The 27,906-nt window shown below is 48.9% G+C and overlaps 1 protein-coding gene across 2 annotated transcripts in view; it reads left to right on the top strand.

Annotated features, from left to right (window-relative positions):
- Positions 1–27,906, top strand: part of CRYBG3 (crystallin beta-gamma domain containing 3) — a 343,220-nt gene that overhangs the window by 57,885 nt on the left and 257,429 nt on the right. For both annotated transcript variants that reach the window (XM_063956283.1, XM_063956282.1), the window contains exon 2: positions 26,976–27,042. In XM_063956283.1, coding sequence (XP_063812353.1) covers positions 26,976–27,042 — 67 coding nt within the window. The remainder of the gene's footprint in view (positions 1–26,975; positions 27,043–27,906) is intronic.

Raw genomic sequence — 27,906 nt, 5'->3', positions numbered from 1 at the left:
GGATAATGGTGACCCCTTGCTTCCGCAGGAGTACCATCATTTCCGCCATTACCTTGGTAAATATTCTCGGTGCCGTGGAGAGACCAAACGGCAACTTCTGAAATTGGTAATGACAATCCTGTACCACAAATCTGAGGTACGCCTGATGAGGTGGATAAATGGGGACATGAAGGTATGCATCCTTTATGTCCAGAGACACCATAAAATCCCCCCCTTCCAGGCTTGCGATTACCGCTCTCAGCGATTGAACTTGAACCTTTTCAGGTATATGTTCAGGGATTTTAAATTCAATATGGGTCTGACCGAACCGTCCGGTTTCGGGACTACAAACATGGTCGAATAATAACCCCTTCCCTGTTGAAGGAGGGGAACGTTGACCACCACCTGTTGAAGATACAATTTGTGAATTGCAGTTAACACTATTTCCCTCTCGTGGGGGGAAGCTGGTAGGGCTGATTTGAGGTATCGGTGAGGGGGCATCTCTTCGAATTCCAGCTTGTATCCCTGAGACACAATTTCTATCGCCCAGGGATTCCACCTGGGAGTGAACCCACTTGTGGCTGAAATTTGAAAGACATGCCCCCACCGGGCCTAGCGCCGCCTGTGGAGCCCCAGCGTCATGTGGTGGATTTTGTAGAGGCCGGGGAGCACTTCTGTTCCAGGGAACTAGCTGTGTTGTGCAGCTACTTACCTCTGCCCCTGCCTCTGGCAAGAAAGGACGCACCTCGGACTTTCTTGTTTCTTTGTGATCGAAAGGACTGCATTTGATAATACAGTGCTCTCTTAGGCTGTGAGGGAATAAAAGGCAAAAAATTTGACTTTCCAGCTGTAGCTGTGGAGACCAGGTCCGAGAGACCCTCCCCAAACAATTCCTCACCCTTGTAAGGTAAAACCTCCAGATGCCTTTTTGAGTCGGCATCACCTGTCCATTGCCGAGTCCACAGGACCCTTCTGGCAGAAATCGACATAGCATTTATTCTAGAACCCAGTAGACTAATGTTTCTTTGAGCATCTCTCATATATAGGACAGCGTCTTTAATATGCCCCAGCGTCAACAATACAGTATCCTTGTCTAAGGTATCAATTTCCTCAGATAAGGTATCCGTCCATGCTGCTACAGCACTACACACCCAGGCCGACGCGATAAGGTACCTGAATGTGTATAAATGGACTTCAGGGTAACCTCCTGTTTGCGATCCGCAGCATCTTTGAGGGTAGCCGTATCCTGTGACGGCAGGGCTACCTTCTTGGATAAGCGTGTTAAAGCTTTGTCCACCCTAGGGGAGGATTCCCAGCGTAACCTGTCCGTTGGCAGGAAAGGATATGCCATAAGAATCCTTTTGGAAATCTGCAGTTTTTTATCTGGAGATTCCCAAGCCTTTTCACATAACTCATTTAGCTCGTGTGAGGGGGGAAAGGTTACCTGTGGCTTCTTTTCCCCATACATATGCACCCTCTTGTCAAGGACTGGGGTTTCCTCTGTGATGTGCAACACATCCTTAATTGCTATAATCATATAACGGATGGATTTAGCCAATTTTGGCTGTAACTTTGCATCATCGTAATCGACACTGGAGTCAGAATCCATGTCGGTATCTGTGTCAACAGTTTGGGATAGTGGGCGCTTCTGAGACCCTGACGGCCTCTGCGACATAGGATCAGGCACAGGTTGGGACCCTGACTGTCCCGAGGCTTCAGCTTTTTCTAACTTTTTATGCAAGGAATTAACATTATCATTTAAAACCTTCCACATATCCATCCAATCAGGTGTCGGCGCCGTCGGCGGAGACACCACATTCATTTGCTCCCGCTCTGCTTCCACATAGCCTTCCTCATCAGACATGTCGACACAAGCGTACCGACACACCACACAGGGAATGCCCTCTCTGAAGACAGTTCCCCCACAAGGCCCTTTGGAGAGACAGAGAGAGAGTATGCCAGCACACACCCCAGCGCTATAAACCCAGGAATAACACAGTAACTTAATGTTAACCCAGTAGCTGCTGTTTATATTGCTTTTTGCGCCTAATTATGTGCCCCCCCCCCTCTCTTTTTACCCTCTTCTACCGTGTATCTGCAGGGGAGAGCCTGGGGAGCTTCCTCTCAGCGGAGCTGTGGAGAAAAAATGGCGCTGGTGAGTGCTGAGGAAGAAGCCCCGCCCCCTCGGCGGCGGGCTTCTGTCCCGCTTAAATCTGCAATTTTTTGGCGGGGTGTCATACATATATACAGTGTCCAGCTGTATATATGCTTAACTTTGCCAAAAGAGGTCCCAAATGCTGCCCAGGGTGCCCCCCCCCCCCCCCCGCGTCCTGCACACTTACAGTGACCGGAGTATGTGTAGGTGTGTGGAGCAATGGCGCACAGCTGCAGTGCTGTGCGTTACCTCATTGAAGAACACGGAGTCTTCTGCCGCCTGTGAAGTCTTCTTTGCTTCTCATACTCACCCGGCTTCTGTCTTCCGGCTCTGCGAGGGGGACGGCGGCGCGGCTCCGGGACCGGACGGCGAGGGTGAGATCCTGCGTACCGATCCCTCTGGAGCTAATGGTGTCCAGTAGCCTAAGAAGCAGGACCTAGCTTCAGAGAGTAGGGCTGCTTCTCTCCCCTCAGTCCCACGATGCAGGGAGTCTGTTGCCAGCAGAGCTCCCTGAAAATAAAAAACCTAACAAAATACTTTCAGCAAACTCAGGAGAGCTCACTGAAAAGCACCCAGCTCGTCTGGGCACAGTATCAAACTGAGGTCTGGAGGAGGTACATAGAGGGTGGAGCCAGTGCACACCGAAACCTAAATTCTTTCTTAAAGTGCCCATGTCTCCTGCGGAGCCCGTCTATCCCCATGGTCCTTACGGAGTCCCCAGCATCCACTAGGACGTTAGAGAAATAGTAATGATACAGGCCCTCTCAGATCTGTTTCCCGGAACCAGTGTAACCCACAGGGAGTGGCTGAGCCTCAGCACAAAGGGACGGCTGTCTGCATTATTTGGTCACATGCCGCACCATTTGTCATCTTGTACATTTACAAGCACTTAGTGCAGTTCTTTGAAGGGTGAGCTGGGCGGATTACTGCTATTGCAACATATGAAATATAAATGGCCCACAGATCCTACCTATAAGGAAGAGGGAGCAGGCCAGTGATCTGCTGGTGGTATTGCTCTCCAGTGGAAACTAAAAGCAGCATAGAGTGTGCATGTATAATTCATGGGTCACCTCTCGGCAGAGGCGTCGGAACTGGGGGGGGCAGCTCGCCCCCCCAAACATAGAGAGGCGCCTATTAGGGTAGAGGAGGAGCGGAGGAGCGATGTGCGGTCAGGTGAAAGACCGCACATAGGCCCTCATTCCGAGTTGTTCGCTCGGTAAAAATCTTCGCATCGCAGCGATTTTCCGTTTAATGCGCATGCGCAATGTCCGCACTGCGACTGCGCCAAGTAAATTTGCTATGCACTTAGTAATTTTACTCACGGCTTTTTCATCGGTCTGGCGATCGTAATGTGATTGACAGGAAATGGGTGTTACTGGGCGGAAACTGGACGTTTTATGGGCGTGTGGGAAAAAACGCTACCGTTTCCGGAAAAAACGCAGGAGTGGCCGGAGAAACGGAGGAGTGTCTGGGCGAACGCTGGGTGTGTTTGTGACGTCAAACCAGGAACGACAAGCACTGAACTGATCGCAGATGCCGAGTAAGTCTGAAGCTACTCAGAAACTGCTACGAGGTGTGTAATCGCAATATTGCGATTACTTCGTTCGCAATTTTAAGATGCTAAGATTCACTCCCAGTAGGCGGCGGCTTAGCGTGAGCAACTCTGCTAAAATCGCCTTGCGAGCGAACAACTCGGAATGACCTCCATTACATCCTCCGCTCCGTGTAGTGAACGTCCCGCGCCCAGTGCGGACCCCTCCCCCGTCATTTTCAGGCATTTTTTGTTTGTTATAGCTGGCGCTGCGCTGCTAGTCACACAGCAGCAGCAGCATCCCTGCAGCCAGAGGAGCTCCGCCTCCTTGAGCTCTGCTCTGCGAGGTGCGAGCATCCCGGCCGTCAGCTTGAGGGAGGAGGGAATCTCTCTGCGCGCAATGGATGCAGCCGATGGCGAACCTACTGAGCCTGGAGCCGGACAGGTGAGCGGGAACAGAGAGGGTGAGGAGGCTGGCTGTGGACTGTGCGGCTGGAGGCATCCCCGGGGACAGCGTGGGGGAGAGAGGGAAAAGACGGCTGGAGGCATCATCCCCTGTGACAGCGGGGAAGGGGGAGGAAGCTGCCTTAGACGCCGCTGGAAGCATCCCCTGTGACTAGGGGTAGAGGAGGCTGGCCGTGCCACTGGAGGCATCCTCTGTGCTCTGTGAAAGGGGTGGGGGAGGAGGCTGTCAGTGCTGCTGGGAGGCATCCCCTGCCCCTGTCACCGTGCAGTGAGGGGGGGGGGGGGGGGGGTTAGGAGGCTGGCTGTGCCCTATCATTCACTATCCCCCTGTCACCCTCACCATGTCACCCACTATCCACCTCTCACCCTCACCATGTCACCCACTATCCACCTGTCACCCTCACCATGTCACCCACTATCCCCCCGTCACCCTCACCATGTCACCCGCTATCCCCCCGTCACCCTCACCATGTCACCCACTATCCCCCGTCACACTCATGTCACCCACTATCCCCGTCACCCTCACCATGTCACCCACTATCCCCCCATCACCCTCACCATGTCACCCACTATCCCACTGTCACCCTCACCATGTCACCCACTATCCCCCCGTCACCCTCACCATGTCACCCACTATCCCCCGTCACCCTCATGTCACCCACTATCCCCGTCACCCTCACCATCTCACCCACTATCCCCCCATCACCCTCACCATGTCACCGACTATCCCCCTGTCACCCTCACCATGTCACCTACTATCCACCTCTCACCCTCACCATGTCACCCACTATTCCCCTGTCACCCTCAGCATGTCACCCACTATCCACCTCTCACCCTCATAATGTCACCCACTATCCCCCTGTCACCCACTATACCCCTGTCACCCTCACCATGTCACCCACTATCCACCTCTCACCCACTATCCACCTGTCACCCTCACCATGTCACCCACTATCCCCCCGTCACCCTTACCATGTCACCCACTATCCCCCCGTCACCCTCATGTCACCCACTATCCCCCGTCACCCTCTCCATGTCACCCACTATCCCCCTGTCACCCTCACCATGTCACCCACTATCCCCCTGTCACCCTCACCATGTCACCCACTATCCACCTCTCACCCTCACCATGTCACCCACTATTCCCCTGTCACCCTCAGCATGTCACCCACTATACACCTCTCACCCTCACCATGTCACCCACTATCCCCCTGTCACCCACTATCCCTCTGTCACCTTCACTGTCACCCACTATCCACCTCTCACCCTCACCATGTCACCCACTATCCCTCTGTCACCCTCACCATGTCACCCACTATCCCCTTGTCACCCTTACCATGTCACCCACTATCCCCCTGTCACCCTCACCATGTCACCCACTATCCTCCTCTCACCATGTCACCCACTATCCCCCTGTCACCCTTACCATGTCACCCACTATCCCCCTGCCACCCTCACCATGTCACCTACTATCCACCTCTCACCCTCACCATGTCACCCACTATTCCCCTGTCACCCTCACCATGTCACCTACTATCCACCTCTCACCCTCACCATGTCACCCACTATTCCCCAGTCACCCTCAGCATGTCACCCACTATCCACCTCTCACCCTCATAATGTCACCCACTATCCTCCTGTCACCCACTATACCCCTGTCACCCTCACCATGTCACCCACTATCCACCTCTCACCCACTATCCACCTGTCACCCTCACCATGTTACCCACTATCCCCCCCGTCACCCTCACCATGTCACCCACTATCCCCCCGTCACCCTCATGTCACCCACTATCCCCCGTCACCCTCACCATGTCACCCACTATCCCCCTGTCACTCTCACCATGTCACCCACTATCCCCCTGTCACCCTCACCATGTCACCCACTATCCACCTCTCACCCTCACCATGTCACCCACTATTCCCCTGTCACCCTCAGCATGTCACCCACTATCCACCTGTCACCCTCACCATGTCACCCACTATCGCCCCTGTCACCCACTATCCCCCTGTCACCCTCACCATGTCACCTATTATCTCCCTGTAGCTCTCTCTCCCTGTCACCCTCTCTACCTGTCACCCAGTGTCTACATCACCTAGTATCTCCCTGTCTCCCTCACCATGTCACCCACTATTTTTCTGTCACCCAATGTCTTTTTGTAAGCCACTATTTCCCTGACACTTTCTATCTCCCTGTCACACCTCCTTGCTGAGAAATGCTGCTGTTGCTGCCGGCTGCCAGCGCTTGTCACTCTGACAGGCAGCAGCTGCGTCGGCAGCATGAAAAGCGGCTCCTCCCTCTCTGCCTCCTTACTGAGGGAGCCGCACAGTCCTGCCTGTTGCTGCCGCTGCTGCCAGAGCCTGTCTCACTTACCACAGGCAGAGCAGCAGTGGCGAAGGCGGCATGAAGAGATGTGCCGCTCGCCCGCCCAGGAAGACCGCACTATCTCAGGCAGCTCTAGGTACTCTCTGAGAGTGGGCTGCTCTAAATCAATGGGATAGCCGTAGCACACAGACAGAATTCCACGTGTGACAGGCTGGTGCTTTTTCCTAAAGAAGAGAGGAGGCGCTACTTACACTCCAAATATATGGTAATCAGCAGTCGGGGGGGCTCTCTGTATGTTATAATCTGTATGTGAATGTTTAATCCACACTTGGATTTAGAGTATTTTATTTGTTCTAATAAAGCTATTTTTATATGCCCCTTCCCTCACTCCCTGTAAGTCCACCCTCGGTGCCCCTGCCCTCGCCCTCCCTGTAACTCCCCCCTCAGTGCCCTCGCCCTCCCTGTAACTCCTCCCTCAGTGCCCCTGCCTTCACCCTCCCTTTAACACCCCATCAGCACCCATGCCCTCACCCTCCCTGTAACTCCCCGTCAGCATCCCTGCCCTCACCCTCCATGTAGCTCCCCCCTCAGTGTGCACTCACCCTCTGTTAGGTTCCTGGTGCTCAGAACAAGGGAGATGTTATGAAGCGAGTCCAGAGCACCAGGACGTAATGCTGGGAAAGGGGAATGGAAAGGGAATAGCCCCTGGCGCCCTAACTCCGTTGTCTCGCCCGTGTGGTCAGAAATCCCCTGCGAGACTATGGTTGCTTGAGCCCATGGCAGCCGCGTTTGAAGGGCGGATTATGTCTGCCCAACTCCGATGCCCCCTCAGGTCTTAATGGGAGACAAAGGGAAATCCGAGACAGGGTGATAACAAGGGGCCCTCTGACTAAACAACCAGGCCAGGGGCTACAAGCTAACTGACTAAACCTGAGGTATGTGCGGTAACCCGCCAGGGAAAAGGACAACCAAAATCCACTAGTCCGTACTCCTACCCAGCACCGCTGGATACCAGAGTGGATCTGTGAGAGCGGAATCCTCCGCAAAAGCTCCGGAACACAAATAATAAAAGATAAATAATTAAGCGGCCCAAGCCGCAACACACGGCTACGCCGTGACTCACGAACACCACTGGATGTTCAAAGGTGCTCAGTCAGGACTCCAGGAACAGATGACGACTTCCGAGTACAGGACAACTGAGAACAGGAACGACCGGATACAGCAGGACTGGAAACACTTTCAGCAAACAGATTCAGCATTCAGGAAGCTCAGGAACTAGCAGGAACCAAGCTCAGAACTCAAGCAGACTGAAAACCCAGAAATATCACCAGCATCTGCGAACTGCAATCAGCCAGCATATAACAGAGAGGCCTAATTAATAATCCAGTGCAGCTGGCCTATTGCAGGACTCCAAGCTGACAAGATGCAATTAGCAGCCAGATGAGGCTGAACACATGGGAACAAGCTGCAATTGCACAGACTCACCAGCGGCAGCAGACAAGAGTAATCTAAAACAGAGCAATGGGAAATCCTGGCATGCAAGACAACTAAATAAACATAAAATAGAAATGAACCACTACCTGTGGTTCATAACAGTATCCCCTCCTTAAGGGTGAGCTCCGAGCACCCCACGACACCCACGGGGAACATAAACAGAAGTATAACATAAAATACATAACAAAAATGCAAAACAGGAATGAGCCACAGCCGTGGCTCATAACATTACCCCCCCCTTGAGGAGGGGTCAAAAGACCCCAAAATTCAGACTATCCAGAACAAGGGATACAAAAAAAAAAAAACCTGACACACTGGTCTAACAGACAAGAAAACAAAAACAAGCTGTAGCAACAACTTGTAACAGTGCCTTCCCCCTAAACGGTGGCCACAGGACACAAGACAAGGAGAAAAAAAAAATCTCTTTTTTTTTTTTTTTAAATCAAGGCAAGTCAAAAAATTATTTCTTTTTCTTCTTCTTCTTTTTACAAAGCTCTTTAGGTCTGACCAAGGTAATTCCCCAAACATTGTCTGAACTGATGGTACCACCCAGCAAGGCTGCGTTCAAATCAGAGACAGGTTTCTTACCCTTGGGAGCTGAACTTTCTGGTAAAGTACTATTATTAGAAGAAGAAGAAGTCAAAAAAGCACATCCTGCAGTCAAAACATCGGGCTGGGACTCTTGTGCAGAGTTTACAGTATTTGGTGGACTCTCAGCAGACAAGACGGGTGACTTAGAGGAACCTGAACCAATTTCTTTGGAACCGTATCTTTTAACAATTGCATCACAGAATGCTAGGGGATCCTGAAGAATGGGATCTTCAGCTTTCATTAGGCTGGTTGCCCACTCAGAAGGCTCTCCTCTAAAAGAATAAATCAGATAGAGCCCAAGGTTTTCTGAAGTGATGCCCAGAAATGGTCTAGACAACATAATAGTGTAATAGTGTTTGAAAAGCGCCAAAAATTGGGCGAAGTCCCCATCAAAGGTTATGGATGTTGAGATATCAGAGTCAGGATCTGTTTCCTTCTCATCTGACTGACTGGAGTGCTTTGCTAGGACCTGGTCACTATTGACCTTACTCGAGGCTGAGACTCTCTGAACCCCACCCGGGGCTGAGACTTTCTGAACCCCACCCGGGGCAGAGACTTTCTGAACCCCACCCGGGGCAGTGACTTTCTGAACCCCACCCGGGGCAGTGACTTTCTGAACCCCACCCGGGGCAGTGACTTTCTGAACTCCACCCGGGGCAGTGGCCTCCGGGGACCCCGCTGGGGCAGTGGCCTCCGGGGACCCCGCTGGGGCAGTGGCCTCCGGGAACCCCGCTGGGGCAGTGGCCTCCGGGAACCCCGCTGGGGCAGTGGCCTCCGGGAACCCCGCTGGGGCAGTGGCCTCCGGGAACCCCGCTGGGACAGTGGCCTCCGGGAACCCCGCTGGGACAGTGGCCTCCGGGAACCCCGCTGGGACAGTGGCCTCCGAGAACCCCGCTGGGGCAGTGGCCTCCGAGAACCCCGCTGGGGCAGTGGCCTCCGAGAACCCCGCTGGGGCCGGCACCTCGGATTCTTTTACTGGGACCGGGCCATCGGCCTCCCTCTCTGAGTCGATAATTATCGAAAGTTCTCCCGGGACTATGACTTCCGGGACTTTTGCTGAAGCAATAACGTTCAGATCCTCCACTAATGCTATGCTTCTTAAGTTCTTTCCTGGGGAAGCGACTTCTAGACCCTTCTTTGGGGCTGCGTCTCTCGAGACCCCACTTGGGGATATTACTTCAAAGATCCCTTCTGGGGTTTTGCTTCTCGAGTTCCCCTCAAGAACTATGGTTTTAGAGACCCTTTCTAGGGTTGCGCTTTTCAAGTCCCTACCTGGGGTAACAGCTTCTGAGACCCCTTCCGATATGGACACCTGAACTATAATATTTGATGTCCCTCTATAAGCTAGGGCATCAGGTACCGCTCCAGCACTCTGGGCATCGGGTACCGCTCCAGCACTCTGGGCATCGGGTACCGCTCCAGCACTCTGGGCATCGGGTACCGCTCCAGCACTCTGGGCATCGGGTACCGCTCCAGCACTCTGGGCATCGGGTACCGCTCCAGCACTCTGGGCATCGGGTACCGCTCCAGCACTCTGGGCATCGGGTACCGCTCCAGCACTCTGGGCATCGGGTACCGCTCCAGGACCCTGGGCTACGGGTACCGCTCCAGGACCCTGGGCTACGGGCACCGCTCCAGGACCCTGGGCTACGGGCACCACTCCAGGACCCTGGGCTACGGGCACCACTCCAGGACCCTGGGCTACGGGCACCACTCCAGGACCCTGGGCATCGGGCACCACTCCAGGACCCTGGGCATCGGGCACCACTCCAGGACCCTGGGCATCGGGCACCACTCCAGGACCCTGGGCATCGGGCACCACTCCAGGACCCTGGGCATCGGGCACCACTCCAGGAACCTGGGCATCGGGCACCACTCCAGGAACCTGGGCATCGGGCACCACTCCAGGAACCTGGGCATCGGGCACCACTCCAGGAACCTGGGCATCAGGCATCACTCCAGGGACTTGCAACTCCGCTTCCACAGGAACCTCAAGAGAGGAGAGAAACATTCTCTTTTGATTCCTGAATCTATAATGGGGCTCCCTTGCCCAAGGACCCCAATTATAGGACAGAGAGCTTTTTTGTGTGGGTTGTGTGACAAGTGCCTCTGCCACAGTAGAGACAGGAGTAGGTCTTGTATCATGACTCAACTTGGCCAGAGGGCAAGACTCGTCACCACACTTTGGCTTGCGCAACTCACAGGTCTGCAGATAATGGCCTAAACCCCCACAATATAGGCATAAGTTTAAGTTTCTGCGACGCAGACGCTCCTCTTCTGAGAGCCTGGGCCGCAGAAAACTTTTAAACCTTTTCTCTTCAATTAGACCAGAGGATTCTCTTGTCACCATACTGTGAGCAAGAGTCTCTTTAGAGATAGATGTACTCTCAACGACTTCTGGCAAAATGAGCAAGATTTTAGTCAGAAGGTTTTGCAGTTGCTTTAGGGATTGCTGCAAAACTTCTAGTCGCTCTGGTCTCAAAGCACTGAATACAGAGTTCAGAGCTGCGAGAGATGCCTGCAGGGCTTGCATAGTAGACATAGGAGGATTTAAAACTAGACGAGACAAGACAAGGCAAGGCAAGACAAGGCAAGGCAAGACAAGGCAAGGCAAGACAAGGCAAGGCAAGACAAGGCAAGACAAGGCAAGGCAAGGCAAGACAAGGCAAGGCAAGACAAGGCAAGACAAGGCAAGACAAGGCAAGGCAAGGCAAGACAAGGCAAGGCAAGGCAAGGCAAGGCAAGACTAAATTTTGCTAAACAAAACAAGACTTTTTTTTTTTTTTTTTTTTTTAAACACCGGACTGGATTCTATTCTAACCACCGGACTGGATTCTATTCTAACCACCGGACTGGATTCTAACCACCGGACTGGATTCTAACCACCGGACTGGATTCAAAACACCGGACTGGATTCAAAACACCGGACTGGATTCAAAACACCGGACTGGATTCTAGACTAGACACTGGACTGGGCCAAAAAAGAAAAAAAAGTTTTATTTCTTTTTTGTGGTATGGCTGGTGATAATGTTAGGTTCCTGGTGCTCAGAACAAGGGAGATGTTATGAAGCGAGTCCAGAGCACCAGGACGTAATGCTGGGAAAGGGGAATGGAAAGGGAATAGCCCCTGGCGCCCTAACTCCGTTGTCTCGCCCGTGTGGTCAGAAATCCCCTGCGAGACTATGGTTGCTTGAGCCCATGGCAGCCGCGTTTGAAGGGCGGATTATGTCTGCCCAACTCCGATGCCCCCTCAGGTCTTAATGGGAGACAAAGGGAAATCCGAGACAGGGTGATAACAAGGGGCCCTCTGACTAAACAACCAGGCCAGGGGCTACAAGCTAACTGACTAAACCTGAGGTATGTGCGGTAACCCGCCAGGGAAAAGGACAACCAAAATCCACTAGTCCGTACTCCTACCCAGCACCGCTGGATACCAGAGTGGATCTGTGAGAGCGGAATCCTCCGCTAAAGCTCCGGAACACAAATAATAAAAGATAAATAATTAAGCGGCCCAAGCCGCAACACACGGCTACGCCGTGACTCACGAACACCACTGGATGTTCAAAGGTGCTCAGTCAGGACTCCAGGAACAGATGACGACTTCCGAGTACAGGACAACTGAGAACAGGAACGACCGGATACAGCAGGACTGGAAACACTTTCAGCAAACAGATTCAGCATTCAGGAAGCTCAGGAACTAGCAGGAACCAAGCTCAGAACTCAAGCAGACTGAAAACCCAGAAATATCACCAGCATCTGCGAACTGCAATCAGCCAGCATATAACAGAGAGGCCTAATTAACAATCCAGTGCAGCTGGCCTATTGCAGGACTCCAAGCTGACAAGATGCAATTAGCAGCCAGATGAGGCTGAACACATGGGAACAAGCTGCAATTGCGCAGACTCACCAGCGGCAGCAGACAAGAGTAATCTAAAACAGAGCAATGGGAAATCCTGGCATGCAAGACAACTAAATAAACATAAAATAGAAATGAACCACTACCTGTGGTTCATAACACCCTCCTTCTAACTCCCCCCTCAGCATCCCTACTCTCACCCTCCCTGTAACTCTCCCCTCAGCGTCCCAGTCCTCATCCTTCCTGTAACTCGACCCTCAGTGCTCCTCACGCTCCTTCGAACTCCCTGTCAGCGCCCATGCCCTCACCCTCCCTGTAACTCCCCGTCTGTGTCCCTGCCCTCACCCGCCATGTAACTCCCCATCAGTAGTGTTCACTCTAGGCTGTTTTAGCAGGGCGCCGCGCCCTGCCCGTTTTTAAGCAGGCAAAACCCGCCCTGCCCCTTTTGCAGCGCCCTGCTAGAACAGCCGCCCGCTCCCTGCCCTCCCGGCGTGTATAGATGCCGTGCGCATGCGCGCGGCATCCATTCACGCATTGGGAGAGGGCTGGGGGAAGCCCAGCACCGACGGAGGTGCTGGGCACGCCCCCAACAGTGACGTCGCCTGCCACAGACGCTCTCTATAGTAGCGTCTGTGGGCCGCACCGCACCCTAAAATGACGTAGGCGTGGCCACACCCCCTAATTTGCGTGGCCGCGCCCCCATTTCGGGCGCGCGCGCGAGCATGTACCCCCGGAGTCCGGCGCACTGCCCCTTTTCACTCCTAGAGTGAACACTACTTTAGTGTCCCTGCCTCACCCGCCATGTAACGCCCCGTCAGCGTCTCTGCCCTTACCCTCCCTGTAACTCCCCCCTCAGTGCTCCTCACGCTCCTTCTAACTCCCTGTCAGCGCCCATGCCCTCACCCTCCCTGTAACTCCCCGTCTATGTCCCTGCCCTCACCCGCCATGTAACTCCCCATCAGTGTCCCTGTCTCACCCGCCATGTAACGCCCCGTCAGCGTCCTCAGCTCCTCACACTCCTTCTAACTCCCTGTCAGCGCCCATGCCCTCACCCTCCCTGTAACTCCCCGTCTATGTCCCTGCCCTCACCCGCCATGTAACTCCCCATCAGTGTCCCTGTCTCACCCGCCATGTAACGCCCCGTCAGCGTCCTCAGCTCCTCGCACTCCTTCTAACTCCCTGTCAGCATCCCTGCCCTCACCCTCTCTGTAACTCCACCACGTCAGCATCCCTGCCCTCACCCTCCCTGTAACTCCCACGGCCACTACTATCAGTCACCATGACGCCAGCACTGCACTGGTCACTGCTAGTGCTTGACCTACTCTCCCTGCTACATGGGGCACATGGTGGGAAACTAGAGTGGCATGGGAGAGCTGAGCTGCTTATTTTGCTGTTCTGTGTTCAAATAGTCGCCACCTCCAGGGGTAGTGTATATTTGCCGTGCAAGTGTTCGACTGCATGTGTACGCCGAGCTGCTAAAATCCACTTTGCGCAGTCTGTGCGCAGCCTAGGACTTACTCCTACAGTGCGATCACATCAGGCTGACACCAGACACCCTCCCTGAAAACGCTTGAGCACGCCTGCGGTTTTCCGGACACTCCCAGTAAATGGTCAGTTTCCACCCACAAACGGCCACTTCCTGTCAATCACCTTGCGAACGCCCGTGCCAACGGATTTTTCGCATCATCCCCTCGCTGACCAGCGACACCCTTTGTTGCTGTCCAACGCCACTACGCCGTTAATACCTGATTGCCCACTGTGTGAAAACATACAGCAGCGATCAGATCTGAATGACTCCCTTAGTGTGGATCTGGCCTTCTCAGTGGATTTCAGGTGGATCTGGCCTTTAGCGATTCAGCAATTTAGGGGCGCCAAAATGAGACTATATCTTGCCCCCCCCCCAACCTAAAAACGTTCTGACGCCCCTGCCTCTCGGGTCACTATTTAAATCATGTGCAGCACATCAGTGATAATTCCTGTCTTAAAATATATTTCTCCCTGTACTATATATACCTTGCAAATGTACAGTATGTGTATAGAAATATAGACCCAGTTTAGTACATCTTACTATTTATTACTGATTGTATCACTTTGTTAGGATTTTATAAACTGACTTTAATAGAAATTAGGGTTAATTCAGCAGATAATTAAAAAAGTACTTGTAATAGTATTTAGGCTGTGAGATCGTGGGGATTCATTGACAACTGCCTTTCCTCATGGCTGCGGCAGCCTATTTCCTAGCCTATGGTAAAATGAAAATCCGCCAATGTATGCCGAACATCGATTCATCTGCATCTGTAAAGCTGCCCCGCCCACTGTTTTAGCCACTCCCATGCCACTCCCACTAGACGGAATAGTTCTGTGTTTTTGCACGGCCGCGACCCAGTTACCATCCAGACACACCCTTTTCAAGGAAAGAGTGGTCGGATCAATCCACCAGCACTTGTGATCTCCGCCCGTGTGCATATGGTTGATTCTTTCTACAGCCCATGCACATTGAGCCTGATTCTTATTTGTAAGTAAAGCAAAAAAAGCAAACAACTTTGTGTCTGGAACAAACCATGTTGCCATGCAAGGGGAGCAAATACATGTATATTGTTTCTGTACAGGGTAAATACTAGTGATGAGCGGATTCGGTTTTACTCGGTTTTACTCGGTTTTACTCGGTTCTCAAAACGGCATCTTATTGGCTCACGGATGTCACGTGTTTTGGATAGCCAATAAGATGCCGTTTTGAGAACCGAGTAAAACCGAGTAAAACCGAGTAAAACCGAACCTCGCTCATCACTAGTAAATACTGGCTGCTGTTGCATGTAGCCTGCAAATGTTAGATAGCTTTATTTTTACACTGCAATTTAGATTTCAGTTCATACATGCCGACATTCTGGCTGCCCCCTCTGGGAGGAAGCAGCCAGATCGGCAAAGTTGGGGGCGTGGCGCGATATGAGAGGGTATAGCGGGGGCGTGGCATGGGGGCCACGACATCGAATGGGGGCTGGGCCGGGGCGTGACAACAGGACCACGCCATTGTGGTTCCGACCCCACCACACATTGCCGCGATTAACAGCATTGCGAATGAAGGGGTGGAGTCACAATGACGCGATTCAGCGTAAATCGAGTCATCGGACCCACGGCCAGACAGCGACAACTGCAGGGGACTTCTGGGCGTCCGGCCGGGAGACTTGCCTACTATTCCATGAGGCATCACCTGATTTTCGGGAGCTTCCCAGCCATTCTGGGACAGTAGGCAAGTATGTTTCAGTTTGAACACACCCTAACCAAATTGAATCTCTCTGCACGTTACATCTTGCCCACCTGTAGTGCAACATGGTTTTGCCCGGTTGCTTGCTTTTTTGCTTTACTTACAAAAATGAATCAGGCCCAGTATGCAGAGATTCATGAGATCTGCCCGCCAACCCACTGGAATCAGGCCCTGTGTGTGTTTTGCTGGTCTTTGTTAGACCAATGACAATTAACTATTTATTACGCTTCAGATTCCAGTCAAAATTATTATCTCCCCTTACATAACAGAATCACGGAAGTTAGTTGCAGCCAGTGCCGATTTAGGCGCAAGATTTAAAGCAGCAATTTTTTTCAAAGGCAAAACTAACAGTGGTTATTAGATACTGTAGCGCTGTGCAGTGACAGTAGGTAGCCTGCTTTCCTTATGTGCCTCAGTTGGTGCAATTAGCAGGGCAGAGCCACCGGTCTCCTCGGCAGAAGCCAGAATGCAGATTTCCCCAGAATTCTGCAGTAATAAAAGAGAAGTACTGGCCACAATCATTATCCGGCACATACAGGTCTGCTGGCTCATCACTGGTTACTAGCGCTACATTCCTTCACTTTAGTCATAAAGTAGTGTGAATATAGGACTATACTGCTGTTCTGTGACCACTTACGTGTAATTGTCCATCTCTCCTATGCCCTTTAGACATAGAATGATGTTCCTTGATGAACCAGTTTCATTTGTAAATACCTCCTGTCTTACTCTTATTCCGGTCACTTATACCCCTTTTCCACTAGAAGTCTCGAGTCTGACCCGGGATATGGAACACGGTTCCAAGCCAGGTCAGACCCAAGACAGACCCCTTTTCCACAACGGCGCCGACCCGGGAATATCCCAGGTCGGCACTGTTACTGTTTGCAGTGTCTTCTGCCCGGCGCTTGGAGATGACGTCATCTCCAAGCGCCGGGAAAACCGGCAGATCAGGACCCCCGGGGCATGGCCACGGTCCTGATAGGCCACGCCCCCAATGCGATGCTGCCCTCCGTCATGCGGGGGGCAAGCCCAGCACTCTGGAAGCTGCTGGGCTGCTCCCAGCCTCCGGCACATGCTTTCCCAGCATGTGCTGTGTCCTCCCGACCGCCCGAGGGACACTGTGGTCAGGGAGGAATGTGCTCTGACATGCTGTAAACAGGTCCCGGGTCGGATGACCCGGGTAACCCGTTTACACTACACCCTTTCCCGAGTCATTCCCGGGTCCAACCCAGGTAGCTACCCGGGTAGGATTCCCGGGTCATTATTCCCGGGAGTTTTCAGAGGGAGCCGTTTCCACTAGCAAAAAACCCAGGTAGATGTGCGCCCCCATGCAAAGACCCAGGTTTTTTGAGCTAGTGGAAAAGGGGTATTAGCCACACACACAGTCCTGATTTCTGTTACTGAAAAGGACTATTATTATTATTATTATTATTATTATTACATTTTATTTATAAGACTAGGGGTGGAAGTGCTTCATTTAGCCACTTAGCCTTAGTGGGACCTAAAACGTCCTGATTTTTTAATTGAGAATGTTGAGCGTTATGTGTTCAGGGGCTTTTATTGGGACTATAAACCCTGGATACTGTATGTGACAACACGGTATGCAGTCATCCTGTCTACATTCACCATGTCAATAGACATTGATGATGTCGACCTGTTTAAAATATCGACATCGGAAATGTTGACATTAGCAGAATGTTGACATTGAAAATGGCGACATTGCCATAATGTCAGCATTTACATCAGTCTTAGGGTTGGCTTTAGTGTTAGGGAACAAAATACACAAAAAAATAGTGTGTTGACATTCTAACAATGTTGTCATAACATTAATGCTGACGATGTCATCATTCTCATTTCGACATCATGTCTAACTTATTATCCTTTTCTTGTTGCACGGATGATTTGTTATATTGCTAAACTAATGCACTATACCAAAAACAGTACAAAAAAATATACAGACATAGAATGAAGTGAAGATAAGATTGTCTGTAGCACAGAGATGTCAGCCGGGCACATACAGATGTGTGTAGGAACCTGGAGCAGGGTTTGATCACAGATAAGTAGGATGCGCACATGGATGGACTTGTGTTGGACGGCACAGGGTGACGGCTCATACTGATGCAGCTCTTCTGCTACTGAACAGTTGCCCTCTCCTGAAACAACTTTTCTTCTTCTCAAATCCCAAACCAAGTTCAGTCCTTACAGGATTTTCAAGAATACACTGAAAGCTACTGTACCCCAGTCTTAGCCAGAGGGCAGACATTTTTGGTGGGTTCCTGTCAGTACTGTAATGTAGATCCAGCAAATCAATTTAGTTCTCCAATTTAAAATGGCGGGGGAAACTTGAGAACCAGTCAGTAGCTGGCTGTGAGGTGGGCGGAGGAGTCCTGGCAATATGGCTGCATGTAGCAGCCCCCGTGGCTCCAGTTGTGAAGTTGGGTCCTGTACTGCCACCTTTTAGGGGGGTATTCAAATGTTTGAAAAGTCAGTTGGGTGTCTTTTTCCCCCTATCTAATAGACAGGAAAAAACAGACACCCAACGACTTTTCAAACATTTGAATTCCCCCCTTACTGTCTTGTTGTCAGAGAAACCTGTGGCAGGGAGACTGCATGGAGCAGCCCCCAGGGTTACAGATAGGGGGAGGTGCCACCTAGAAAAAGCTGATAAGTGGCTGAACAACATTGTTAGTAGAAAATATTTTTATCTGAGGCAGCAATTTGACTAGTTACACAACAACACTTTCTTACAAAAAAATTTCACACAGTATGCTGCTAGTCTTCAGCATTCATTATGTGGGTGGGCCAGGAAACTGAGCACCTTTCAGTGCACGTTCTATTCACTCTGAGAAATATTACCCGAGATGAAAAGCAGATGGATTTATTTTTTTATTTAGCTGACAAATGATGGCTAAAGTTTAAGGCCTCGTATTCCTTCCAACATACAGGAAACACCAGAGCCTGAACAGGCTTTATGTCATGTAGTCAGAATTGCTTACAGGTGTTGTCCTTGGATACAAGACAGTTGAATTCTGATCTGTAGAATGGATGCAACTGAATCAACAGTTTTCTGACTACTTTTGAACAATGTTTTGAAGTAGATTGTGAATGTAGCTTCTATGAGGTACTTGTGTGCTGTACAGTGACGGCCATTTTCTTGTAGCCCACCTCCTCCAGGCAAATACCTTTTTTTTTTTTTTAATTCAACAATTTTTATTAGATTTTTTTATAGAAATACAAGAAAAGGGAAGACCTTCATGATACAGACATACCAAAAACCGGAGAGAAACCGGTGTAGTTACAATAATCCATCGTAAGGTGCTTTTGAGCCACATCAGTGAAACCACAGATACATAGTCGGTACTTGTAGGCTTGAGTAAGAGGTAAAGGATAAACAATCTTAACCTACATGAGGTCTAGGAAATGATGAAAACATTACCGACGTGCGTCTTAGCATAAGAAATCACCATATACCTAAGGCTAAGCATACAATTCTACCTGAGGATTCACAGGACATCAGTATACCCGAGAGGTCAGTAAAGAAGACAGACAGGAGGGGAAGGGGGGGCGGGGGAGAGAAACAAATGGGGAAAACAATACAAGTATAATCATATCATGAATGAGTAGCGGCCAAAGAAGTCCTAAGTAAAAATATTAAAGAAGTAATTCAGGCATGGTTAACCATTCTAACCAAAGAGAAGGTTCAGTACCCATATGGCATCAGACTAAACATACAGCATGGGGTATTAAAATTAATATAATTGCATTTCCTAAGAAAACAGCAGGGGGTCCCAAAGGAACAGTACATGGGCCTAGGTTGTCAAGAGGCCCTATCGATTTGTCTATATAGATACCACGTTGTGGTCTCAAAAAGTTTATAAATGAAAGACTGTACATCCGGGTCTAGAGTATCAATATACCTCTCCCACTTCTTGGCAAACCGCCTGACCCCCATTTCAATATCAGGAAGAGTAGCACGCCTCTCAAAATAAATAATCCGGAGGGTCATGTGTTTCACAGCCATCAAAGAAGGGGTAGACGGTTTGATCCGATTATTAAGAATTTGTTTCTTGGCAATTGTCAGGATAACAGAGAGTACCGGAACAATGTCTCTATCTTCAGGCCCAAGAGACCACTCCCTAAAATCAAGTAGCAAACAAGCCCTTGGGCGTTTTATTAACCGTAAGTTAAATACTGTATTGAGATAAGCGACCACCTTGTACCAAAACTTAGATATTTTCCGGCAAGACCACATATTGTGGTACAAGGTGGCACTCTGCGCAGTACATTTGATGCAACAGCCAGTGTCGTCTGGGACCATGTGTGCCCTCTGATTAGGCGCTATATATGCCCTTTGGAGCGTCTTCAAGTGAACCTCTTGCAAAGAGGCAGAGTATAAGAACCTAAAAGTGGGTAAAATGTTATCTAACAATTCAGCGCACTAACCCATATTGGGGATATCTCTGGCCCATGAAGACAACGCGGAATCCCCAGAGCCGGTCTCTATATGAGACTCTAAAGGTGTTTCTGAAGTAACTAAGATGGTAAGGACAATCTTTAGTAAGCACCATTAAGGTGCGCAGCGGGTCTGTGGTAGCCTCAGAAATCATTGGGTGAGACTGGGATTGAGCAAAGTGTCTAGCCTGCAGGTACATAAAAAATTCCCGGTGGGAAATACCAAATTTTATCTGGATATCAGAGAAAGAAAGCACTGCGTTGCCTCCTGGGTCGTATATGTCTCTAATATCTGCGATCCCCTTTTCTCTCCAACTCAAAAAATGTGCGTTATCAAGGCCAGGAAGGAAACATGGGTTACCCCAAAACGTAGTGTGAAGAGAGGTGTCAGGTTTTCTCTGGGCTTTAGTGTGAGTGGCCTGCCATGCTCGATATGTATGCCAAAATGAAATATTATGTTTTATCTCAGATGGGAGACGGGAGTTTGGGGTGTGTAAGAGTGCAGCCGGGGAGAAAGGATGGAATACGGCCAGTTCAAGTGGCAAGTTCGTAAATACTGATCTGCCCCAAAGCCAGTCTGTGATATAGTGGTACATCGCTGCTCTACTAAATAGAACAGGATCCGGGATTCCCATACCTCCCTCTTCACGTAATAGCTGTAGCCTAGCGTAGGGGACTCTTGGTCGTTTACCTGCCCATAGAAATCTAGTGAAACACTGTTTAAGAAAAAGGACATCTTTCTCAACAAGGGCAATAGGGAGCATAAGAAGAAAATAAGCAATCTTGGGAAAAACAACAGATTTAATAACTTCTGCGCGACCCATAAGAGACAAGGGCAGAGACGCCCAGTCTGTAAGGATTTTAGACACCTTGGACAAAATAGGACCAAAATTAACCGCATATAGATCCGGGAGGGAAGTAGGGATCTGAACTCCTAAATATCTAAGACTATCTCGAGCCACTGGGAATCGGGACAGGACCGGGTGTAATGGAAAGAGGGAAGAGTCTCCTGAAAGGAGGAGAAGCTCGGATTTAGATATATTAATTTTGTATCCCGCAAAGGAACCAAATTGTTCAATCAGGGAAACAATCGCAGGGATGGACGTATCAGGACGAGAAATAAATAGAAGCATGTCGTCAGCATACAGTGATAATTTTACCATGGTGTCCATTATTTTTATGCCTGTAAAACTGGGAGAATTTCTCAGGGAAACAGCTAGGGGTTCTAAAGCTAAGGCAAATAATAAAGGTGACAAGGGGCAGCCCTGACGTGTGCCACTCTGGATAAGAAAAGGGGATGAGAGGATACCATTCCCCAAAACTTGAGTGGAGGGAGATTCATATAATCGGGAAATAAGAGAGACAAAGTCCTCAGGTGCGCCAAAGCGGTGAAGCGTTTCATACAGATGGTCCCAGGTGACCAGGTCGAACGCCTTTTCGGCATCAAGTGACAATAATACATTAGTGTCAGTGGGTTTGGAAAGCTGAAAGGCCTGCATAACAGTCAAGACCTTTCGGATATTGCTCACTGATTGCCGACCCCAGACAAATCCAGTCTGGTCTGTATGAACTATATCAGGGACTATGAATTTGAGTCTATTCGAGAGGATTTTAGTGAACAATTTATAATCCGTGTTTAGAAGGGAGATCGGACGATAAGAACTGGGAGACTCAGGATCCCGGCCAGGCTTCGGAATAACCTTTATGACCGCGGAATTAAAATATTGGGGCAAGGAAGCACCCTGCATAAAAGAATTAAATAAGACAGAAAGAGGTTCGCACAGTCTAGTAGATAGAATTTTATAGGAGTCATTGGCAAAACCGTCAGGGCCCGGAGTCTTCCCAGTCTTTAGTCCAGCTATTGCTAAAGAAACTTCCTCAGTGGTGATAGGTGCAAGAAGAGAGGTACAGTGCGACTCTGACATTTGAGGCAGATCAGTAGAAGACCAAAAGCTAGACTTGTGGGTCTGGTTAATAACAGGACGTGCATAAAGAGTGGTATAAAAAGACTGTAGCACCTCAGCAATCTCGGCCGAGGTCCGTACTCTATCCCCACCTTGGGTGAGCAGAGAGTGAATGACCACTTTAGGGTGTCTGCCTTTTAACAAATGGGATAACAGTTTGCCAGACTTATTGCCATATCTGTAAATGCCACAGTCTCTTGAAAATGAATATTTAGCTTCCATTTGAGAAAGGAGGGTATCAAACAGTGTTTTTTGTGTAAGGTACCGTTCCCTAGTAGAAGGGGAGGGGGAGGATTTAAATTCCTGAAAAGAGTGAGTAAGACCCGCCTGGGCTTCCAAGTATTGTGAGTTTAAATCTAAATCCCTTTTTTTACTATAGGACATAATGTGACCCCGAATAACTGATTTTGACGCCTGCCAGAAAAGGGCAGGATCATCGCTCAGGGTTTCTCCATTGTGCGTATGATAATCCAGCCACGCTGCATCTAATGAGGAGCGGAATTTCAGAGAGCCACTTAAATGAGAGGGGAAGTGCCAGGAGCGAAAAGGGGATTTTTCTGAGAGGAGCATCAATTTCATCCAGCATAAAGCATGGTCCGAAATACAGATATCCTCAATTTTAGAGTCAGACACTTTTGAGAAAAAGGAGTCAGATAACAGCAGATAATCAATCCTCGAGAACGTGTGGTGCGCAGCTGAGAGGCATGTAAATTCCCTTTCTAATGGGTAGCATGCGCGCCACACATCCACTAAGGACAACTGCGAGCAAATATAGGGGATACCAATACGTGGTAACGAGGGGGGAGCGCGAGGGGGGGGGATTTATCCAAGGTTGGAGAAGAATATAAATTAAAATCTCCACCCAAGATTATAGGAATTTCAGAGTAGCTTAGTAGCTTAGTGACCATGTTCGTATAAAATTGCTTAGAGTACTGATTGGGAGCATAGATATTACAAAGTAGGAACCTGGATGCATACAATGTGACATCTGCCAGTACATACCGACCCTGAGTGTCATCTAAAATCGCATGGACAGAGATAGGGACCGTGTGCCGTGCTAAAATAATCACTCCCCTAGCCTTAGAAGAGAAGGAGGAAGAGGCTACCACAGACCAACCCATAGTGTTCAGTTTTACCACCTCATTTGGCATAAGGTGAGATTCCTGAATGAAAACAACATCCATCCCCACCTTCCGAAGAGAGAGCAAAATCTTTCTGCGTTTAGCTGGGGAGTTGATCCCTCCCACATTCCACGTGCCGACACTCAAACTAGCCATGCATCGAATGAACTGGGAAAACCTGAAAACCTGCGTAGTAATCATGATATCTACAGCCGCTGAAAAACAGATACAAATCATACCGGGGTGGACACATTAGGAGGAGAAGGGGAGGGGGAGAAGAAAAGAGGGACAGAAACATAGAAGACGCACAAAATATAACATTAACATTGTGAAAGAAAGTCCTGCTAAGGACAATCATAACTTCAGAAAACGAGAACAACCGGTTCAAGCAAGCACAGAGGCCGTCATAGACCACCAATGAGCCAGCCAGAATTATGAAAACCTGAGGAAAAAATAGGGGAGGGGGCGCCCTTACCCACCCTCGGCAACATAATATATGAAAATATACATAGGAAAAATAACAAGAAAATATCAGAGCACACAGAGCATGTTACAGAAAAAGAAAAACGCAGCCTGTCACATAAGAAGTAGGGGGAGATATCTCCGCTAAGCATATATAACCATTATAGAAAGATTACATAGCCACAAAAAGACAACAGATGAATAAGAAAAATCTAAAACATAAAACAAGGCAAAAAGGTTCAGCCCGCTGTATAAGACCAAAGTCTCTTTTGGGGGAAAAAACACCTGCAGCAGATTCTACAGCAATAATTAAATTGGCAGACATAACCGGAAACAGAGAAGTCCAGGAGCAATACTCAGCCATCTCGATCCAGGGTGTCATCCGCCTGAGAGGAGTCGTCATCTGCCTTGGATGCCTCAGAAACATAAGCCTCTGCATCTGCAAGATTTGTAAAGTCCCGGAAAAAATTTCCATCACACAGGCGTAGTCTTGCAGGGAAGAGCAGAGCAAATTTTTTATTCGCCTTTACCAAACGGGAGCAAAGGGTGGTAAATTCCCGACGTGCCCGGGATACCTCCGCGGAGTAGTCCTGGAAAATGGCCAAACGAGCTCCCTCCCATTGTAAATTCCTATGCCTCCTGGATGCCGTCCATATTGCCTCCCTATGGAGAAAGTTCAGACATTTAAATATAACCACACGTGGTCTGCTATTAGGTGAAGAACGTGGGGAACCCAGTCTGTGGGCTCTCTCGATAACTAAGCCAGTGCATTCATCTTGGATATGCAACAAATCAAGGAGGGACGTTTGTAAAAAAAAGAGTCAAATCAGGACCTTTCAGTGACTCAGGGAGCCCCAGCACCCGAAGATTCGATCTCCTCGATCTATTTTCAAGATCGTCAACCTTGTTCAGCAGCTGGAAGTGAGATTTCTGGAGCTCATCATATCTGTGCTTAAGATCCCCAACATCCTGAAAAGTCTCCCCCAGCCTTTGTTCATTTGTAAGAACAGTCTCAGATAACTGCTTGATTTGGGATTTTAGGTCTTTTACTGCCTGCTGCATTTTAGCAGCATGTGCATCCATGATAGGCTCCATGGCATCCCTAACAGCTCTCACTACATCAGCATAAGTCACTGGAGAGGCAGGGGAACAGTCAGGCTCACCTGAGGGAGAAATGTGTTTTGCAGAAGCCTGTTTAATGCTGCCAGCAGCCTGCAGACTCGTTTGTGAGCTAGGTGCGGTGGCCATCTTGGATTCCCCCGGCCGTTTTTCAGACCTCGATCTCTGGGCTTTAGGGGGCATGGGGGAGGACAGAAACCTTTCCATCCAGTCCCCAGCACTTTCCCACAGGTAGTGTGCGCCAGGTGCGGAGAAAAGCCGCGAACGGGAGGCGCTGTGTGCTCCGGTTACCGAGGGTGCAGGAGAGCTGCAGCAATCAGCTTCTCCTCACATGGGCGCCGGAACCGGAAAAACCCGGCAAATACCTTTTATTTACCAGGAGAAGGTATTTCCCAAAATGGCTGCCACTCGCCATTATACAGATGTAGTCATTGCTATTTTATTCTCTGAAGTGTTTACGGTGGCTCTCCCCCTCCCTCTCAAGGCTCTGGGAAGTAATTTACTATTTCAGGAGGCTACTGGATGCTTCGGGAGAGTCGGAAAGCATAGTTAGAAGTATAAAAGAAGAAAAGAAAAAATACTTTTTGTTTGGCGCACTCTTGGAAAAAAAGAAAGTAGATAATGAGTCTTAATGAGTCTGTATTGTTGTAGAAATATAAAAATTACCTTTTATTAGAATAGCATAGATATGGCTATCATCCAGGATTTTTGGAAATCATAGAATCAGAAGGTACAAGAAAAAGTTGTGTGATGGAATGTACACCGTTAAAGTTATATCAATATTTAAATTCCAAGAAAAGGGGCAGATATATTAAGCCTGGAGAAGTGATAAAGCAGTGTTAAGTGCAAGGTGATAACGCACCAGCCAATCAGCTCCAGTATGTAAATTGACAGTTAGTAGCTGATTGGCTGGTGAGTTATCACCTTCCACTTATCACTGCTTTATGACTTCTCCAGGCTCAATACATCTGCCCCAGTGTGCATTATATATTTTTACTCGACCCCGGGACAGTGCTGCACTGAACTAGGCCCCCACTTCAGTTGATGTGCAGTGGGTTGTCCCAAGCATTGCATGGCAATATTTGTGACCAAATTTTGGACAGAGATTGCTGATCTGCTTAATAAACAAGCAAACTAATGAACTACAGCTGAAGCACGCTGTACAGTACATGCTGTTTGATTGCACTCAGGTCAGATCTTGATTTGGCAATCCAACAGTTGATGCTTGTTTTGGCGAAAATACACTCAGGGATATCTAGCCAACTTGGTCAAAGCCAATGATCACAGCAGGTGGCTGTATTAGGAACACTAGGGGGGATATTTATTAAAGCTTGCAGAGAGATAAAAGCGGAGAGAGATAAAATACCAACCAATCCACTCCTGTCATTTTTCAAATGCAGAATGTAAACAAGACAGAAGCTGATTGGTTGGGATTTTATGTCCCTCCACTTTATCTCTCTCCAAGGTTTGATACATCTCCCCCTATGTCTTTTTATAAAACTTGTGTTACTTATACATTATAGCATATCGTATTGAATTAATTAATGTAATATATTTCTATTATATCCATATTGATAACTGGGATTCCGTTCCCAATGTTATTCTAAGAATTAATAAAAGAAATATAGCACCATAAAAACATAGGAGTGGCATAGCGATAAGAGATGTTTGTAAATTGGGAGAAACCAGCTTCTGTTTTTAATGGGGTCATTTTAGGTTATCTCAGAGCTTTAAGTACTCAGGTTCAGTTGTACTTTACAGGATTCCAGAGGTATATTGCTTGTTTACAGGGCCTGAGTTATAAGATGCTAATTGTTTTTTATATATTTTTTTCAACTTGGAAGATACTTTTATGGAATATTCTGGCAGAATGCATTTATCAGCATTGTACAATGAAAGACTATCTGTGGCTTACTTACTGTGTTACTTGTTCTCGATGACCTTTGGTAAGCTGACTATTGGGTCACCTCACAAATTGCAGCAGGTGACAGATGCACTGGCAAATGATTGGGATTTTATTTGCTTCTTTCAGCCCCGGATATAAGTCTGTGAGCACAAATGACATTTACAGCCACATTGATGGATGTAATGAGCACATTAGCCAGGCTATAAAGACAAAACAACAGTGTAGGTTTCTATTGCAGATAATGCCAATATGCCAAATACATATCCGATTAATAAACAATGTGTTTGCTTTTCAGACATGAAGATAACGGCAACCTAACACTGGAAAGCCAAGAACAACTATCTATACCTGAATCAGAACAGGTAAGCAAAACAAATTATATTTACTGTTACAGTTATGTGAATATTTGTCCGCAAAATAACTATTTCTTCCAATAGTACAGTGGGTGTGGCTTCTACGGGGCCCGAAGGTGAGGTGGGCCCAGAAACGCTATGCTGCTATTTAGATCTGCGTAGTCCGTGCTGGCCTGGACTGGTTCCCACTCTCTGATTTTTACAAACTTTGCTGTAGGGCCAGGTCTGTCTGGCTTCCACTGTATGCAAGTCATGAGTACACTTTAATACTAACCACCAATATAATATATATATAATATGGCAGGTAGGGGTATTAGACGTAAACATATAAAACATATAACAAAAGTTAATTTATATAAAAGTGCTACTTACAACATCCACAAATGTTTATGTAAAAGTTTTGGAGGTCTTATGCTGGGTACACACTATGCCAGCAGATCCGGCGACAGAGAGGCTGATTTGGTAAGTATGCACACTTACCAATCAGCTGTTTGATATGTCGGGCCAGACATCACAACTAGGATGGCATTTGAATTTGTCCACCCACCTGTGTCATCATTGTTGGCGGTTCCTGCCACCGCCATGTGGGATGATCGGCTGTACACACAGCCAGACATACCAATATACTGTATCTGCAAGATATATCGGCATCAGCTGTGCTGCAGGGCTGACCTGATATGTCTGTGAATTATGCTGTTCACAGACATATTGGGTGTACACACCCACCGATGCACTGCAGATATATTGTTCATCGCTCGAACAAGTGATACATCCTTGTAGTGTGTATCCAGCTTTATACATACTGTACTTGCCGGGAGTAGTATGAGTGGCCGGCGGCCGGGATCTCGGGGGCCAGCATACCGGCGCCGGGAT

Source organism: Pseudophryne corroboree, chromosome 2 (genome assembly GCF_028390025.1).
Source record: "Pseudophryne corroboree isolate aPseCor3 chromosome 2, aPseCor3.hap2, whole genome shotgun sequence".
Taxonomy (NCBI): Eukaryota; Metazoa; Chordata; class Amphibia; order Anura; family Myobatrachidae; genus Pseudophryne; species Pseudophryne corroboree.
Note: the sequence above shows the minus strand (reverse complement) of the source record. Positions and strands in the feature narration are given on the sequence as shown.